This window comes from Hyperolius riggenbachi, chromosome 1 (genome assembly GCF_040937935.1).
Source record: "Hyperolius riggenbachi isolate aHypRig1 chromosome 1, aHypRig1.pri, whole genome shotgun sequence".
In the NCBI taxonomy this organism is placed as follows: Eukaryota; Metazoa; Chordata; class Amphibia; order Anura; family Hyperoliidae; genus Hyperolius; species Hyperolius riggenbachi.
Window position 1 is genome coordinate 238,162,848 of NC_090646.1, and position 19,598 is coordinate 238,182,445.

At 41.8% G+C, this 19,598-nt stretch overlaps 1 protein-coding gene across 2 annotated transcripts in view; it reads right to left on the bottom strand.

Moving 5' to 3' along the window:
* Positions 1 to 8,512: 8,512 nt before the first annotated feature.
* DAPP1 (dual adaptor of phosphotyrosine and 3-phosphoinositides 1) overlaps positions 8,513 to 19,598 on the bottom strand; it is a 152,244-nt gene continuing 141,158 nt past the window's right edge. Inside the window, exons 4-9 of one of the 2 annotated variants that reach the window (XM_068231778.1) lie at positions 17,600 to 17,730; positions 15,336 to 15,383; positions 13,078 to 13,140; positions 11,287 to 11,372; positions 9,967 to 10,054; positions 8,513 to 9,179 (exon numbers count right to left, since the gene is read on the bottom strand). In XM_068231778.1, the coding sequence (XP_068087879.1) occupies positions 9,147 to 9,179; positions 9,967 to 10,054; positions 11,287 to 11,372; positions 13,078 to 13,140; positions 15,336 to 15,383; positions 17,600 to 17,730 (449 nt within the window). In that variant the 3' untranslated portion in view covers positions 8,513 to 9,146. Of the gene's footprint in view, positions 9,180 to 9,957; positions 10,055 to 11,286; positions 11,373 to 13,077; positions 13,141 to 15,335; positions 15,384 to 17,599; positions 17,731 to 19,598 lie in introns of those variants that run through there. The other variant, XM_068231788.1, reaches the window with a different exon arrangement.

Sequence of the window (19,598 nt, forward strand, 5' to 3'; positions counted from 1 at the left end):
TGTACTGAGTAAAATTATTTAAAATAAACACATGAGGTAACTTCAAATGAACATTACATAGTTGCCTTGCCATTAGTTCCTCTCAGAAGCTCACCATTTTCTTCTGACAATGATTCCTTCCAGTTCTGACAACATTTTGTCAGAACTGAAATATATCAGTTGCTGTCAGTTACAGCTGAGAGGAGAACTGATGTGTCCATGTTTCCCTATGGCTCAAGTGGGCGATGTTGCAGTTTAACAGTGTGCTGACCAGGAAGCTGTTATGGGGTAATAGCCATTTTCAAAATGGAGGACGGAGAATTCCATTGATCACAGTGGACAATCAGGACGCAGGAGAGGAAAAAGAGATTGAGGAGTAGACTACACAGGAGGTTAGTATGACTTGTGTATGGATATTTTGACTTTTAATTTTCAGTTCAGGTTTTCTTTAAAAGCAGCTCATTTATCACAATTTGAACTCCCAAATGAACAATGCCTATCTGGAACAACAAAAGATGGTAGTTTTTTTGTTTTGAGCTATACTGACTCTGATGTATAGCGTAACACACAACTCCCGACAATGCATACCAGAGGAACTAAATGACGATATTGATTAGAAAACAACTATTAATTTGAAATAACAAAGGCTGTTGAGTCTTAGCTCCATGATGTGGCCTACAGCTGAAGGTTATGTTCACATTGCAAAAATATGCACTTCAGTTGATTTTGTAGCTACAGCCACTTGAAGTACTTGGGCAGTGCACTGAAATACATTAATGTGTGACATAACAACACAACATAACATGAACAGAGCCTTACAAGAATATCCGGTCATCCTTGGCAACCAAGAGCTCTGTAGGTGTTTCACATTACTAGAGACTGAGGATGGCAGAACACAGTCTATTGCTTTAACTCAGGTAGGCCATGATTCCATTTACATTTCTCCCACAAGATGTTTTCTCATCTTACCTACTGAACATGTTTTCAGCAACTGATCGGGCTCGTTCACACTTGAGCGTGAATAACGCGATTCTCACTCACCGCAAACCGCTAGCCGTTTAATACTATGGCAGTGTTCCCACTGCCGCGATTGTGCCGTTTTGCAATTAGCGTTAACCGCAAACTCGTTACATGCAGCGTTTTCCTGGCGATTCCCGAGCGATTATGATTAGCATGTATAGAACCGCTAATCGTGATTGCTCCCAAAACGCTAGTGTCCAGTAAGTTTTCTGCGTTAATCGTGGGAAACTCACTCCCACAAAACGCTAGCGGTGATCGCTAGAGTTTTGCGATTTAACATGTGAACGGAACCAAAAAGCTTTAGTTAGGAGGGGGGGGAGTGAAAATGGATACAAATTTCTTAGATACATTTTTTGACTGAACCTTATTGTGTCATATGTATTGTATATGTAATGCACACAGGTCTCCCATGTTTTTGCATTATGTGTTGGTTAGCGCTTTGAGTCTTGAGACAATTACAGGTTTGCTTCCTGCAGATTGGGTTAACTCCAAGTTGACGGAGCAAACTGAAAGATTATTATTATTTATTTATAAAGCGCCAACATATTCCGTGGCGCTGTACAATGTAAGAAAACAAACAAGGGATACATAATGATACAGACAATGATATACATCAAATATGAACGCTGATACAAAATACAGCACTGCTGATTACAATTTGATTTAACATTGCTAAAATGTATAAATGTTTAACGGTTTGCAAGCAATTAAATTAATAACATTCCATGACACAAAAGGGTGAGAGCCCTGCCCTTGCGAGCTTACAATCTAAAGGAATGGGGTGGAAACAAGAGGTGGGGAAGTATACAGTATATGTACAGGCAGTGCGTAATTGGGTTATTTAGTGGGTGCATGGCCTAAGCTAGAGAATATGTTTGTCGGAAAAGGTGGGTTTTGAGGGAGCGTTTAAAGATTTCAAAGGTGGGAGAGTGGCGGATGTGTTGTGGAAGGGCATTCCAGAGGAGGGGTGAGGCACGTTAGAAGTCTTGTACACGTGAATGTGAGGCGGTAATTGTAGAAGAGGATAAAAGAAGCTTGTGTGCAGATCTGAGATTACGGTTGGGTTGGTATCTGGAGACTGGTGAGGAGATGTACAGGGGAGAGAGATTGTGGAGAGCTTTGTAGGTTAGGGTTAAGAGTTTGAACTGAATCCTCTCGTTAATTGGTAGCCAGTGAAGAGCTTGACAGAGAGGGTCAGCAGAGGAAGAGCGAGAGATGAATGAGTCGAGCAGCAGAGTTCAGTACAGAATTGAGCGGTGCTAGTCGGTTAGTTGGAAGTCCACCAAGCAATATATTGCAATAGTCCAATCGTGATATAATAAGAGCATGTACTAACATTTTGGTTGTGTCATGGGAGAGAAAAGGTCGGATACGTGCTATGTTTTTTCAGTTGGAAATGGCAGGAGCTGGTTAGGGAGTTAATGTGAGGAGTAAATGAGAGAGAAGAATCAAATATTACCCCCAAGCACCGTGCTTTGGGAACTGATGTTAGACGTGTTGTTAACATTTATTGTAATATCAGGCAAAGAGGTGGACTGGGACGGTGGAAAGACTATTAGTTCAGTTTTATTCATATTAAGTTTTAAGAAGCGAGAGGACATGAAAGAGGAAATAGCGGACAGGCAGTCGGGAACCCGTGTGAGGAGGGAGTTAAGGTCTGGGGCCGAGAGGTACAGTTGTGTATCATCTGCATATAGGTGGTATTGGAAACCAAATGAGCTGATTAAGTCACCAAGACCGTGCATGTAGATGGAGAAGAGGAGGGGACCGAGGACAGAGCCTTGAGGTACCTCTACAGACAGAGGATGTGAAGAGGAGGCCTGATCTGAATAAGAAACGGTGAAAGACCTTCCAGAGAGGTAGGAAGATATCCAGGAAAGAGCGAGGTCCTTTATTCCTATAGATGAAAGGATCTGTAGGTGTAGAGTGTGGTCGACAGTGTCGAATGCTGATGACAGATCTAGAAGGATGAGTATGGAATAATAGCCTTTGGATTTAGCTGTGAGGAGATCATTAGCTACTTTGGTGAGGGCTGTTTCTGTGGAGTGGTTTGGCCGGAAGCCAGACTGGAACTGATCAAGCAAGGAATTTGCAGATAAATACTGACTTAGTTCAGCATGAATGTGGTGTTCAAGTAATTTAGATGCAAATGGGAGAAGTGACACTGGGCGGTAGTTAGCAAGTTCGGTGGGGTCTAGAGATGGTTTTTTAAATAGTGGTGTTACAACAGCCCTCTTGAGTGAGGATGGAAAAATTCCAGTGGAGAGGGATAGGTTAAACAGCTATAATAGGGCAGGGATGAGGGATGTGGATAGCTGTGGAATGAGATGGGATTGGATCCAAAGAACAGGTGGTTAGATGGGATTTGGAGATAAGGGAAGAGAGCGAATGTTCGGAGAGTGGAGAGAAATTGGAAAGAGAGCAGTCAACAAGAGGAGTGGAGATGGAGTTTGATGTCTGCATGGAAAACACACATTTTTGCAATTTTATCTGTAAAGTATGTTGCAAATTCTTCAGCTGATAAGCATGAAGAAGGAGGAGGAGGGGGTGGACGGAGAAGGGAGTTGAAAGTACTGAACAGGCGCTTTGGATTGTGTAAGTGGGAGGATATGAGGGAGGAGACGTATGATTGTTTTGCAGAAGAGAGAGCGGTTTTAAACTTGTTCAACTCTTTTTTTGTAAGTAATGAAATCCTCATTAGTATTAGTTTTTCTCCAACAGCGTTCAGCTACCCTAGAGCACCCCTTTCGCTGTTTAGTAGCTTTGGTCAGCCAGGGTTGGCGACTGACATGGTGTGGGCGGACATTGGTGAGGGGTGTGATTGCATCCATGACTTGCGTGATTGAGCAGTGATAGTGTGCAGCTGCTGAGTCAGGGTCAGTGAATGGTTGTGTGAGGAGAGGTGCCAAGGCATCAAAGACAGATTGCATGTCTATGTTGCGGTAGTTCCTGCGTGTATATGAGCGTGCTTGAGGCAGGGTGGTAGGAAGAGAGGAGGAGAGAGAAGTTTAGTAAGTTATGATCAGAGAGCGGGAGAGGAGTATTAGTGAGATCAGTGATAGAACAGAGACGAGTGAATATGAGGTCAAGTGTATGACCATTAGAGTGAGTTGGAGCAGTGAGACAGGCCGTAGGTGGAAGTAAGTGACAGAAGTTTAGCGGCGGCAGAATTGTTGGTGTCAACATGAATGTTAAAGTCGCCCATAATGATGGTAGGGATATCGGAGGACAGGAACTGGAGGAGCCATGCAGAGAAGTGATCTAGGAAGAAGGAAGCAGGGCCAGAAGGGCGGTAGATTATTGCGATCTGGAGGTTAGAGGGAGAGTATAGACGGACTGCATGGACTTCAAAGGAAGGTAGAGAAAGAGAAGGAATGGGGGTGAGTGGCTTGAAGGAGCATCTATCGGAGAACAGAATGCCCACACCACCGCCATGTTTATTCCCACTTCTAGACGTGTGACTAAAGTGGAATCCCCCATAAGAGAGGGTGGCAGGTGAGACCGTGTCAGAAGGCGTTAGCCATGTTTCTGTGACCTCAAAGAAGGTGAATGCGTTGGAATTGAAAAGGTCATGGATGAAAGGAAGTTTGTTGCAGACTGAACAGGCATTCCAGAGAGTAGCCGAGATAGGTGGGGGAGGAGGGGGGAGAAGAGGAATATTTAATAAGGTTGTGGCAGTTTCGTTGTGCATGTGGCTGGCTGTTTGCAGTGCGATTAGTGTGCAAGAGTGAAGAGCGAGCCGGCAGAGAGGGTCCGGGGTTTGGTGAAATGTCACCTGCAGCAAGGAGTAGTAGGAGGCGGAGGATAGGGTGGGATTTAGATTTATGAGTAGTTAGAGCATGAAATGTATAGCGAGGTTGTATGAATAAGAAAGTTTCATGAGAAGCAACCTGTGGAGATGATAAAAGAGGGAGAAATGTAGAGCGTGTTGCTGACAGCAGGAGGATGCAGTGAGTGTACAGATTTGAGAATAGCAGGGGAAAGCAGGCTAATCATGAAGAGCAGAGACAACATTATTGCACTAACCGTGAATCAGATTGCTCAAGTCTTGTGTCTGTTCCTTCTGGCTTAATTCTGGTCTAATTCAGTCGTTCTTTGTACTTAGAAACCGGTGTACTTTGAAATACCGGTGCATAAATCGACCAAGGTCTAATCGACTTAGTTGCATTTATATAGTAAGCCTGATAAGCCTATGCTTAGCAGGCCTGATTGTAGACTGACTGATGCAGGTGAGGGACTGAGCTCAGCCTGTAGCAGATCACAGTACAACTCAGGTAATTAAAGAGACACTGAAGCGAAAAAAAATATGATATAATGAATTGGTTGTGTACTATGAATAATTACTAGAAGATTAGCATCAAAGAAAATATTCTCATACTTTTATTTTCAGGTATATAGTGTTTTTTCTAACATTGCATTATTCTATAATATGTGCAGATTACACAACACTCAGCATTCAAAAGGATTCTTTCAGAGCAGTCTGTGAAGTAATGACCTCTCCTCTAGCAGAGAAAAAGTAAACAGTTCACTTACAGTTGAGATAATAAAAGTCAGATAACAGCCCTCTCCACGACTAACTTAGTCGGAGAGCTTAATGGCTTGTTTGCATAGAGATAACAACTGGAGTTTCTCAACTCTTCCTGTACTGGAAACAATTAGACTGATGTATATGATCTTAATGTTTTATTTCTTAGCTATACTACACATACAAATCATAATATCATTTTTTTTTCGCTTCAGTGTCTCTTTAAGTAGGAAGATGAGAATTGTAGAAAATCCTGAGAATAAATTCATATACTGTTGCTATGCTTTCTGGCAAGTTTTATTAAATTTTCTGTTTTTTTCAATTTAAAATTTATAGTTCCTGTAAAGTTAAATGTAGTGGTAGTTTTATCACTGTAGTTATCTTTTTAAAGCAAACCTAAACCGAAGATAAAAAGTTTCACTTACCTGGGGCTTCTACCAGCCCCATGCAGCTGCCCTGTTCCTGCGCTGTCGCTCCGCGGTCCTCCGGTCCCCTGCCGCAGCTAAGTTTCGATTTCCACCGACTGGTTAGTGGATGGCCACTGCACCTGCACAGCCCTGGTCACACTCGTCCTCGATCACGCTCCCGGCACCAGGAGCGTCCTGCGCAGTATGAGATTTCTACATACTGCGCATGTGTAGAACTCTCCCAGCGACAAGCGTGAACTAGGACGTGCATAGTCTGTGCTGCGCAAGCGCAATGGCCATTGACTTGGCCATTCAGTGGAAATAGAAACTTAGCCGCGGCGGGGGACCAAAGTAACGTTGAGTTGACAGTGCAGGCACAGGACAGCTGGAGGGGGCTGGTAGAGGCCCCAGGTAAGTGAAACTCTTATTCCCCAAGACAGCCAAATGTATATCTATATTTAACATTTTAAAGTGAACACAAGGTGAGAGTTATATGGAGGCTGCTATGTTTATTTCCTTTTAAGCAATACCAGTTGCCTGGCAGTCCTGCTGATTCTGGGACTCTAATACTTTAAGCCATATACCCTGAACAAGCATATGCAGATCTGGTGTTTGACAATATTTTTAGAACTGACAGGATTAGCTGTATGCTTACTTCTGTACTTCAGCCACAACTGCAGACAAACAGACCAGCAGGGCTACCAGGCAACTGGTATTGTTTAAAAGGAAACAAATATGACAGCCTCCATATACCTCTCACGGGCAAGCGGCAGCAGGAGCAAGGAGGATCCAGAAAGTCTCTATAGGATTCAGAGGCTCCCTTCTGCTTAGGTAAGTTTCCTTTTTGACCTGACTTTCAGCTCAGGTTCACTTTAAAGGGAGATTCCACTTTTTCTGACAACCACTCTGCTCTCAGTTTCAGTTCAGTGGAAATTTGTATGATTAACATGTAGCACTAGCAGTCTGGCAGTTCAACTACTGGCAGGAAGTAGCTCTGATGTGGCTCACTGAACCAGATCCTGGCTGCAGCTGTGCTTCCTAGAGCAGAGTAGTATAGTGTCAGATCGCAGCCTCATTTACACAGATTTTTCCTATCTCTAAAAAGAACACAGTACCCTGCAGTATCCCTCAGAAGCTGCATGCTTTGTTTTCCTAACCATGACACCTTTAGGCCTCTTCTCCACAGGCAGCTAAAGGTGGTGAACTCCTTGCCAGTGAAATGCTCCCTTACACAAGGTTATGGTCAGAGGACAGGTGCCCCCCCCCCCATATGGAGTTGCTTCTGAGCATGGCAGTTGTCACCCTCAGATGAGACATGAGATGGTGTTTGGCTGCCAGGTAACACTACTACATGTCAAACATGATGCGTGCGGTTTATCAACTGCGACCACTCGGCAGCATGCAATTGCACCAGAAAGGTGGGTTGGGAGGCTGAACTGCCTGACAAGCAAATCGTTCAGCCGCCCATGGAAATGATCCCTGAAACTGCTCTCATCTATAATGTACAAAGGCATACATTGATATTTCATGTGACGGTTTTAGTGGTGGGTAAATGTATTGTTTTGGTGCTATGAAATAGTCTATGTAAATGACATAAGAATTCAAGTGACTTTATGGACAGGCCTACAGTGGTGTTCTGTTAAATAAAGCAGGACTCCTTTGCACTTTGGCAGGTCCCAATCTAACTAGGACCTGACTCCCCTGCCTGAGATGATCAAGCAGATGCCAGTGCATGGTGCGAGTGTACAGCAATACATGGGCTGACTGTTCCAAAAATATTTGGAATCACATTCTTGAGATACATACACAACTGAACTAAGGAAGCACACCCACTGGCTTAAACTCAATCAGGTGTGCAGTAATACCCTTTTGGTAAGCAGGATTAGAAACTTAAGAAGATCTTTGAAGTCTGCACTATCTCATCTCACCACTAGTGATTTGTGTACACACACGAAAAAAATGTGACCATTCAAGGGCGTGTTCTGTACAGACATGTTGCTACAGCCTTGCATTCTGTTGCTAAGAAGGGGTGATAAGGGACGACAGAGTGCATTGCTCTTGGCTAATATGATCCGGCACTCTAGGCAACTCATTGGGGCAGACATTTGCATACTATGGTCTGAGGCCCCAACCAAAACCTCAGTAGCATGTCTACAAGATGGTTTAGTACTGTAAATTCTTCTCTACCAGTTGTCTGTCTGTGATTAAGCTGCATAGAGTACACGCAAGCCAGTGTTTACATTACAATTCACCAACCATCTGACCAATCTTATCAGTTTGTCCAATGAATGGAAGTGAATTCTGCTGCAGACCAATTGGAAACAGAAGATTAATGTTTTTGTACAAGTGCAACTAGCCGATCAATGTTTACTAGTGGCCTGAAACAAAAGAACAGTTGGAAGAATCGTACAATGGTGTAGGTTTTGTTTTTTCCAATCAATCAGAAATTGAATCCGTATGATCATTTGCCTGAAAAGATACTTGTGGGTCAGCTCTTGTGTACCAGCCCTTTTCCATTGTAAGATACAGTAGGTGTGCCCTTGTCTTAAGACATCAGTAACATTCCCAAAATAAGCACCACTTATGTATAACAAATATTTACACTTTATTTTACTTTGAGAGATTTATCAGCCTTTTTCTTGCTATTGTAAACAACGCACAGGGTTATAAAAAGAGAACAGTAAAAGAATGTAACAGTTCTGGGAAGCCTTGACTTATAGCAGACAACTCTAACCTATGTTCACATGGGGACAGGGATTCACAATATAATAAATAACAGGTCTGCTTCTACTGAAGAGGACAATTCATACTTGTAACATCAGCGATTTATGGGCTCCCATATCCTGGTGCCAGAGTCTGGACAAGGCATTGCAGCGAAATGACCTGCTACATAAAAAGGCTGTTTTACTTCCACTACATGAACAATGAATTTGGTCTATAGCTTGAACTGGGAAGACTGATGTTTTTATACAGCTCTTCTGGGCAAACCGCTTGCTTTCAGGAACTGAAACAGTCCAACACCCATACATAAGCCCTACAGACTGCAGCAGCCCTTGTCAGTTCATACTGTGGTATTCAACAGAAAAGACATCTCACAGCATAGTACACAATTCATTCAAAAAGTTCTGAAAAGTCTAGTTCATGACTTCACATGGACACAGGCCTTCTGTGTTCAAATCTTATTGATCCATGGAGCTTTGTGTCTGTGATAACCTTCATCTCCGGGTTGTTTGCCTTCTGAACTGAGACTGTAAGGTAAAGAAAAAAAATGAATGAATTAGCAAGTGAAATCAATGCTTGCTATATGCCATAAACTAGCAATGAAGCTTGCTAATACACAAGTGGTACCTCAACTCCTGTACTGAGTGGGCTAAAGCAACGTACATGCTTTCACATTTCTGGACAAGACATTCTAAAGTGTGTATAGGTGGCGAAAATAAAAATGGTACCAGGAAATGTGGATGCCGATAGTACAGTATCCGTATACTTACCAATAGTCAACTATTTTTAGAGTGTTTATTTTCATTAGCAAAATATCAATAAATATATTACGGATATTTTACTACAGCTAAACCTAACCCTCCCCCTTCCCCTTCCAATACCCCCCCCCCCCACACACCTAATTTTAACCCCCCCCCCCCCCCCGACATGTAACCTTAACACCCCACACACATACACACTCCTGAAGAGTGCAAGTGAATTGATACAGGTCATGTGACATGGCCAGAGTCGTATATGCCCACAAGAAAGCCACTGGGAGCTGCAGGAAGTTTTGAAGATGGCACCTGGAGGTTTTGTATGTCGCTTCTTCTGCGCAAAGCACTGCAAATCTTGAAAGTCCCACCAGGCATGCCGGTTAGTTGAGACTGCCGGATGCCTGAGTTCCTGTTAACCGGGACTCTACTGTACATGCTTGGCTGGTGAGGCAAAGGTTAAGCATGTCGACTAGACAGAGGAGGAGGAGTCAAGATGCTACATGGTTTTTGTCATAACTTCATCATAACACCACAAATGTTCTGGAATTTATCATCTTACCATTTTCCATCTTAAAATCTTTATCCATTCATCAGCTTCTGCTCCAGTTTTAGCACAGAGGTAATACGTTCTCAATGGGAACACCAAACTGTAAAAAAAGAAAGAAAAAAAAAATCAACCAGAAGTAAAACTGCATTTTCAACATTTATAATCATATAAAAATCGGATTAAAAAAAAGAAAAAGAAAAACGATAAACCCTTGGGCTGGTTCACACTGAAAGAGCTTTTTAACTGCTAGTGATTTGAAAAGCTCTTGCCAATGCAATGCTATGGGTGATTTTTACATCCATGGGTGTCCGTGCAAAGGGGCAAAATGGTTACCTGCTGGCTTGCTGCCTGTAGGCAGTGGGGGTGAGGGTCTGTGTCACTACCTAAAACTGTGGGGCACCTGTCACTACCTAAACTGGGAGGAGTCTGTCACTAAACATGGGAGGTCCCTGTCTTTACCTAAGCTGGGGGGACACCTGTGTCGGAGGCGCTCACAATCTAATCTCTACCACAGTCCTAGTCTAATGCTCCACCATTGCTAAGTTCATGTAAATTTGGCTCCATCCGTGACCACATCCTGGCCCATGACCATTTTTGGGGCAAGTTTTCCTCCCATTATTCGGCACAACTTGACCCCCCCCCAAAAAAAAATGTCTGCGCATGCCCATAATCACATCCCTCAAGTGAGAACACAATCATAGCAATATATTAGCAAGAGCTTATAAAATCGCTTAGAGCTTATTTACAGTAGTCAGTGAGTTGAAATGCATAAGTAAAACTCATGTGAATGGGTTTGTGAGTTGCTGTGCATTATTTCTGAATTGTAGCCCTGGCATTTACACTGCACATAGTGTGAATTTAACCTTAGGCCCACTTTCAGTACTAAAGCCAAGTACGTATTGTGATGCCACCGCATCATTTGAGCACCAGGTTATTAAAGTTCCTGATATTTTACTTTATACTACCCGAACCTTTTGTTATGGGTGCCTAACCGCAGATTTGACCAAACTACCAATAGTAGCCAAGCTGCTACAATCATGCAATGCAATGTAGAAGCCTGTCAGCTACTAGCCTCATCGGGCACCCAAATGACTGCAGTGCTCGGTTGCCCAATAGCTGAAACTTAACACGCGTCTATTAGATGCCGGCCAACAGCGGTGCCCAAAGGACCTGATCCGCTAAAGATAACCTACATGGTCATTTTAAAGTCTAAGCGTGAGGATGGATATTGACAACGAATGCTGAATTTATTGTGTTGCACAGTTAATTGGCCCGCCTACTTATATATTTAAAAAAGTGGAGAGGATGCTGAAAATCTGTTAAGATACTTACCAGAAACAGTTGACCTTTTCCTGAGAGTAGTCAAATTGTACTGCACTGCACTCTGTAAGGTCTAAGGTTTTTATTGGCTCAGGAGCCTGTAAGAGATAAAAATACAATGTCAGTAAAACATCATGTAGCCAACCAAAGACTGCTAGCTTTTTATTAGCATAAAGTGAAATCTTAGTTTAATTAAAAAAAAAAAATGCTACAAGTATGAATGTACTGGTTTGTAAATTGCAGCCAAGTACAGATGTTCAATAATAATAATAATACGTTTTAAATAGCATTTTTGAGCTTTTTTTTCAAGCTTGCCTTAAAATATATAGGTTTTCCTCTGTAATTAGTTGCACAGATCAGAAGCCTTGGTAACATTTATTACTTAACCCTGAGGCCAAGTCTGACATAGGTATGCCAGGCCAGCTGGCACCCACTGCTCTCATGAACATTATATTGTTGGCCATTCCAATATGGCTGAAAGTGGCTGGGTCAGGTGACTGTGCAAGCATGGCCATGGATGAGCATGCGCATCCGCTAGTACCCTATGGTCTGCTCAGGCCCAGTGGAATAAGGCTCCTTTGCACGTTTTTTTCCTTCATGCACAAGCTACTGGGCCTGTATGGACTGTAATCGTGTATAGGCCTGCTTGTCCTGATCCCTGTGGATTCCATCCTAGGACTCTTCTTTCTATAGAGTCCTCTCTCTTTCAGAGTCTTTGGCCTATCCAACCCCATTTCTAAAGCTGAATTTCTATTGGTTGTTGGTTGGAGTTTTTCCACAGTCCATCATGCGATACTCTCTCTAGCCATTTAATATTTGTATTGTAAGTGTCCGTAGGCACCGGCTTATAAAGGTCTGGATTTTTGTGGTGATGGGTTGTGTCAACTTCCAAGTTTCACTTGCGTAGAGAAAGGACTGCTTTCACTTTATTAAACATTTTAACTTTTGTTCCTTTTGAAATGTTTTTATTTCTCTATACAGGGTACAACTAAAGAAATGCTCGGTTTGCTTTCTTTACATCATCTTCTGCACCACCATCTCCATAACAACACTTCTCAAACAGTTAAACAACTCCACCACTTTGATTTCAATAGGCTGCCTTTACGTCTAAAATTGCATGCGGTGAAACACTACAAAATGCCCCTAGTGGAAACGAGCCCTTACTGCTGCGTAATAAAGATAATATCTCCATAAAGAACAGGGCTTAGTTAGCAACACTCAACTTACACAGGATGCTAGTCGCTAGATACAATAAATGTAAATAAGCAAATATACTGAAAATACTGTATATTCCCATTAAGTTAACATACCAGAGCTACATTACAGTGAACCAAGCACCGTTTTTAGCACCCAGGGCATCTCAATAGCACATTAAAAATGCATGCCAGCAATGTGTCTCATTATTTAAAAACACCTTCCATTTTACCTTTTCTTTTTACATTTAAAAGTTTAGCACTTCTGCTGGCCTGCCAGACCTCAGAGGTTTCAGGCAGCTAAGGACTAATGTAATTGTTTTATTGCACACATTAGCAAGAAGTAAACAATACCTTTCTTCAACAGAGGGGGATGGGTAATTAGGACAACGGTTAAAAGTTTAACAGGAGGGAAGCTGTGAAGATATCATCTGTGACTTCTGTAGATAAGGACAGCTAGAAGGGGAGGGGGGAACATGGCAGCTCCTATAGCTATTAGAAACCAGGAGAAATTCCAGGAAAAAAAAAGGTGCTTAGTTTACATTAATGAATAACCTCAGTCAGTAAAAATGCTTGTTGTGTGCAACTTATCACAGATAACAGAACTCACCATCTGATCCTTATAATATTTCAGGTCATTACGGCTCAGTGTAAACCATCTAGTTTTCCAAGTCTGAAAGACACAAGATGATAATGGTCGCATTGTTACAGTTATTTTAGTGATTAGTGCAGGCTGTACACTGAGGGATTAAGCAGTAGTAATACTACACTAGATCAGCTGCTGCAATTGTGCAGTAAATACAGCCTGAACCATTATGGGTTTCAGCCAGTTCTAATAATGCTGGTCAGATCATTTTCCTCACTGCTATTATGACTGAAAACATAACATGGAGTTTTATGAACACAAGAGGCATAACAAAAGTATCAAGAAAGATTACAGATTAGTGCAGCTGATAAAATAGAAAATAGCTACTGAAGGGTTTCATAAGTCTAATGGATATTCAGTTGTTTCATCTTCTTGAGAGTGCAGCAGAAGAAATGAGACCAAGAGAGAGAGAGAGAGAGAGAGAGAGAGAGGGAGGGAGAAAGAAAGAGACCAGAGTCAGATCTGTATAACATAAGCAGTAAGAAACAGCTGGCGGTGGTCAGTATTAAATGCAAATTGGACAGACGTGTGAGGGAAAAAAGTTATGTGGCTCTGCCTCTGGGCAACAAGACTATTCATACCATAAAAAGAAGCTTGAGAGATCTGGGCACCAACCACTTAGAATTTGTAGAAACACCTTTAGGGCTGGAACCCACAGGAGTGCTTTTGGCAGCGTTTTGGCAGCACTGCGATACGCTAGCAGTTTGCCAAAACGCTGGGCTAATATTAATGGATGGGGCAACTTCCACAGGAGCGTTTGCGTTTCTCAGAAACGCAAACGCAGGACATGCAGCATTTTGGGAGCGTTAGCGCTTCAATGTAAAGTATTGAAACGCTAGCAGAAACGCTCAGCAAAACCAGCGGTTTTGCTAGCGTTTTGCGGTTCAGCACACTGTAACAAAATGAAAAATAATTCACAGGACCAATCAGGATAAAAACGCAAAACGCTGGGCAAAAAAATACAATGTTGCAAAACACGAGCAAAAACGCGCATGAATCCGCTTGCAAACCGCTCAGACAAAACGCTAGCGGTTGCGGTTTGCGTTTGCGGATTTCAGTGGGTTCCAGGCCTGTATCCATTCTCACAGAAGACAGACAATGCAGCCAGTATGTATGGCCTGACAATCGTTTTGCAGGATATACACCTGCTTTGTCAGAGGCCAAAAGTATTGTGCCAGGGCGTACACACTGCATTGCATTGATCCCTCAAACCTCATTTCATGGAAAGAATCTATCTGCTTCTGAAATAGTTTTGAATGTAAATAATTGTTAGATAGATAGATACAGTAGATAGATAGATACAGTAGATAGATAGATAGATAGATAGATAGATAGATAGATAGATAGATAGATAGATAGATAGATATGTCCACCAGACCACCACCACAGAGATAAAAGATTGGATGAGCTATTGTCTCAAACTAAAAAGCACAGCACACCTGGGAGAGCGGGCAATTGTTGTGTAACGTTACTGAGCACTTGTGTGTTTTGTTTGAGCACTGGTGGCTGCAGGAAACACCAGAGCGTGGGAAATCTTTATTAAATATATTTGATGCAGCCCTGAGGATTTTATTGCTACATATTGACTATAGTTATCCTCAGAGGCTCTAGCCTTCTGTAGTACGGTTCCTGTGATTTCACAAAAAGTAGAAAAACATCAGTCAGGCTGTGGATTATAAATGTCTTCATAAAGTGTGACAGAAGTGACATTGCTGAAGATCAAGTTAGGCCTAAAATAAAAAGCTAAATGAAGAAGCTATACATGATTTGAAGTCTGTACAAGTGAAACGCATTCTGGGAACTACAATAGCAGAAGTCTGCTCAGTAGGTTACAAAAGGAGAGGCCAAGGAGAGGCCTTGGGAGACAACTGTACAGATGCTAGGTTTTCACCCAAGACAGCTCATGTAGCATGTATGTGTATATACAGTAGGTTCATGGCTGGATTTATGTCTCTGAAGCCTATAGGCACAAGATTTCTAAAGCTCTAAACTCTGCTCACTGCCAAACCCACATATCCTGATGCGATTGTGTCTATCAGTTGCTAGATGTGCAAGGCTCTGATTTGCTGTGACCACTTCCTGCTTCAGCATGATTGTGAGCAGCAAATGAACCCTACAAGTCTATCACCTGATCAGAGTGGTCACATGCGCCTCTATGAGTTGGGTTTCCCACATAGGGCATTATGTAACAGCGAGTTCATAAGAGTTTGAAAACTGTTTACCTTTACACGTCCTCCTTGTTTTGTTAGATATCCTTCCTTCGTGCCAAGCTAAAAAACAAACAAATGACTGAGGATTATACAGGTAGACAGCGAGTGTTATGAGTGGTGGACATCTTGCTTTACTTCTGTTTACCTTGTGTTACAATTTGCTATAGTATTGTATTGACAGGTGCTGTTCAAGGTTCCATTTAGAATTTAATACTGTATTATTAAAAATTGATCTTTGCAATTAATCTTTGCTGTACATACAGTAGTTGTGTACAACAATAAGTGCTATGGTCCACTTGAGTGATTTTAGCAGCGTTTTGGGATCCCTGGCGATCCCAAAAAGAGCTATGCTAATAAAAGTCAATGCAGACGAACCCAACAGCTATTTCCACCTATTTTGGAGCCGAGAGCCGCTACTGTGTCTGTGCTGCAGCCAGGAAGGTAAATATTTACATTCCCGACGTTCGGGGAGCTGTATCGCCACCGCCGTGGGACAGAGGAGGACGGGGAAAGCCTCGATAGGATCCAGGGTCTTCCCCCACCCGAGGTGAGTAACCCCCAGCTGTGTTTTTTCTTAATACAGATTTTCTTTAAAGAGGCAGTACAACGAACTGTAGGCTACTCGGATTTCCTTAGTAGTGTGTTTCTATTAGGAAGAGCAACATTTGTTATATAGTGCTGCTTAAAAAGGTCATCTGGATATGATTTATAGCTCGGATACAGATCATGATGTCGCCAAGGCAAGGAAAGCAACGTACTCTGTGTTTAGTTACTGTGTGATAACAGCTCTCTCTCCTCTCAGACCGCTGAAAGCCCAGTCCTTTCTCCTAAAGGTACATACACACGTTTGATTTTTCCAATCGTTGAGCTGATAAGACTGGTTTTCATCCATCAAAATCAGGCTTATCGAACTGGACACATCTCCGCGGATCGTAATACAAGTGGATATTTACACTGTTTTATCTATATGAGCTCAACTACCAATATCACCCCTGTTACCTATGAACATTAAGCTTATCTTCAAAAAGTTTACCAGATAAGGCAACGTCGGGCCTTCCACTTGCAGGTAATCCCGTGTACAACTAACTGATGACAAAGATATGTATATGTTCGGTTGTATTCATGTGACAGTATGATGTCTTCTTACTTTGCTCTGTAAAAACTTTTGCATAAATAAAAAGTATTTGAAAAAAAATCAGGCTTATCAGCCGAATGAACGTTTGTATACACGCCCGATTTGACATCCAAACAACCGTGTGCATGTACGTTTATGCTGTGAAAGGTGTTTGATAAATAAACACTCAACCTGTTTATTTACCTAAGACAATCCAAAGTGCAGTTCTTTCTGCTGAATGAACTTGCATTAGGAGGACGGGGCTTTTGCTGCCAGAGAGGAGAAAGATCTATTAGCCTAACTGAACACAGACTACGTCCTTCCCTTGCCCTATTAGTGATGCCAGGATCTGTAGCTGAGCTATAAATTATACTATTCAAATGACCTTTGTAAACATCAGCACTATCTAATGTGTTGCTCTTCCTAATAGAAACAAGTCACTAAGGAAATCCGAATAGCCTAAATTTCACTGTAGTGCCCCTTTATACCACTTCAATCATTTCCTGAACAACCTAGTCCCCCCAGCACTTACATTTTTCCTGCTGGGGTTGGGGTGATTGGATTGTACTGTCCTGCAGGATGCCGGTGGGGCTTACGTTACAGCGGGGAAGCGACCCGGCATTAGATGTGGCTAGGTGGGGCCAGCACCAGCTCATCTGCAGTAGCTTTGCCCCCTTGTGTATGCACCAGCATAATTCTGTTATTGTTCAGTGCAGCATGGAATGGGAGGGGACACTTTGATCCACATAGGGTGACACTGATCCATCAATTGTGCCCCCAAGGCTCAAACCCAAATGCGCCCATGTAATTCTGGAATTAAATGGCAAGGCAACGAAGGATGGGGCTGGTGGTAATCAAAGTGTCAGACTTAGTCCGACACTGATCTGAATGGGTTGACGCTGTGCCGGATTTTATCCAGCAATAACCTCTCCTAGTGGCAGCCATTTTTCCTAAATCGGACCATATCAGACATTGGGCCTATGCTTGAAAAGTCCAACGGTGGACGTAGTCCCATGCAGGATCGGAAAGGGTTAATTGCTTATGGTGTCGTTTATTAAGGCTCTTCCAGCCTGAAGAACATTGGAGAACCTGGGTGATCCAGCAAAACTGGCCTGGTTTGATTAATTGAACACAAGATCACATTGATGTCACTGTTACTTACTGAGGGAGCTACAGGCACCAGGTCAGATTCAGAGCGACCAGACTGCATGGCAGTATGAACTCGGACAGATTCATATATTGATGGCTCCTCTACCTCCCGAGGGTATGGATATTTTAATAAGATTAGGGTACCTATAATAAACAGAATAAAAGAAAGATGTGGTTTTATTTAGTGACTGATAATCAAGGCCTCCAAGCCATCACCTGTTTTTTTGTTGTCCATTAATTTACAGCCTACTGTGAGATAGAGATATATATATATATATATATATATATATATATATATATATATATATATATATATATATATATATATATATATATATATATATATATATATATATATATATATATATATATATATATATATATATATATACAAAAAAAAACCCTCATATTATAATGTAATTCATTATTGTAGCACTGTCTTTGAAAAGTAATGTGTTTTCCTAGACCTGTGAAGTCAGAGGAAGTTTTTTTAACTGTAAAAGCCTTATTTTACACAAAAACAGGTTTTTGGACACTCTGCATGCTTAGTGACAGAAGCAAACAAGAGACTAGATGTATAGGTGCCTTTAAAAGCCTGTGCAATGTTAAACAAAACAAACTGGTGAATTATCTCAAAATGATATACCGGTAAGTTGGCAACAGGTTTGTAACATGCTTGGGTATAAAAGGAGAAGAGCAGGCAGAGTAAAAATAGCAAGGAAACACTGCATGCGCAAACCATTAGTAGACATCATGTTCCTCAACATAAAATTGCAAAGAATTTAAAGAACTCTCTTGCCCATAGTCACTTTTTCTCTTGAGTTTTCACCTATTTTTCATCTTCTATTTAAATCTTTAAAATATTATTTCAATACTTTGCAATTGAAAAAAATAGCAAATAGTAGGTGAAAAAGTACTGTCAAAATTATTTTGACTATTGTGCTTGCTGGTGGTTCAACTATCCCCAAGGAGTGAAAAATCAAAAGTAGAAACTTTTTCGAAATCATTATACGCTGCTTCTCCTGGACCAAAGAGTTGAAGGACTCATGATTCCAGCATTCATGTTTCTGTGGGGGTGCATATGAGTCTATCGGGGTACATTAGTGCACTTGTCATGGGTAGCTTACACATTTTGAGAAGGTACCATCAATGCTTGATTATACTGTAATTGTCTATAATAACCGTATTTATTGTCCAGCACCATGCAATATGTTGGTGCTATATAAATCCAATAAATATTAAATTGTGAGGAGTGGGACAATCCAAAATAAAGGGGAGACAGAAGAGTCCCTGAGATTCAGCCCTTTGCATTTCCTTGGGCAATGCTAAATGAAATACATTGCACAAGTATCAGAAATATACCACACTGTACACAGAATGTGTACATGCTTCAGGGATGCAATGTTTCACAACTGCCTCTGCCAGGAAAACAGCCTGTTGCCCAATAACTCTTTTGTGTCTATTTTTGTTATGTACTGCGCTGCACTTTTTTTGTGTGAATCAAACCTATTCCTATTTACATCATACAGTGTTGAAGTAGACATAAAGTCAAAGAAACCATGATACAGCAACACCATAGTAGTAACAATGCTTAAAGGGGGTTGTAACATCCAGAAATAAAAAATATTCTAAAAATAGTTAGTGCCTCAAATATATGTAAACCCCTTTATCTAAAATACGTGACAGTTAATAATGGCGCACAGCGCCAGGGGAATACAAAGGGCGCCCTATAGACTTACATTATATAACGCTATTTAGCGTTATAAGTGTTAAAAAATGGCGCAGGCAGTGTGCCTTACACATATAACGCTAAATAGCGTTATAAGTGTTCAAAAATGCAGCGGGGGTCGGGGGAGGAGAGAGGCAGCGGGACACTGGAGGGCATAGGCAGCGGGAAGGATGTGTGCAGAAGCATACGTTACCTTGTCCTGGGCCGCCGATCGCTCCTTCCCTCAGCTCCTTCACTTCTTCCATTCGTTTACTGTAGTCCTGCAGCCGGCCAATCACCATGT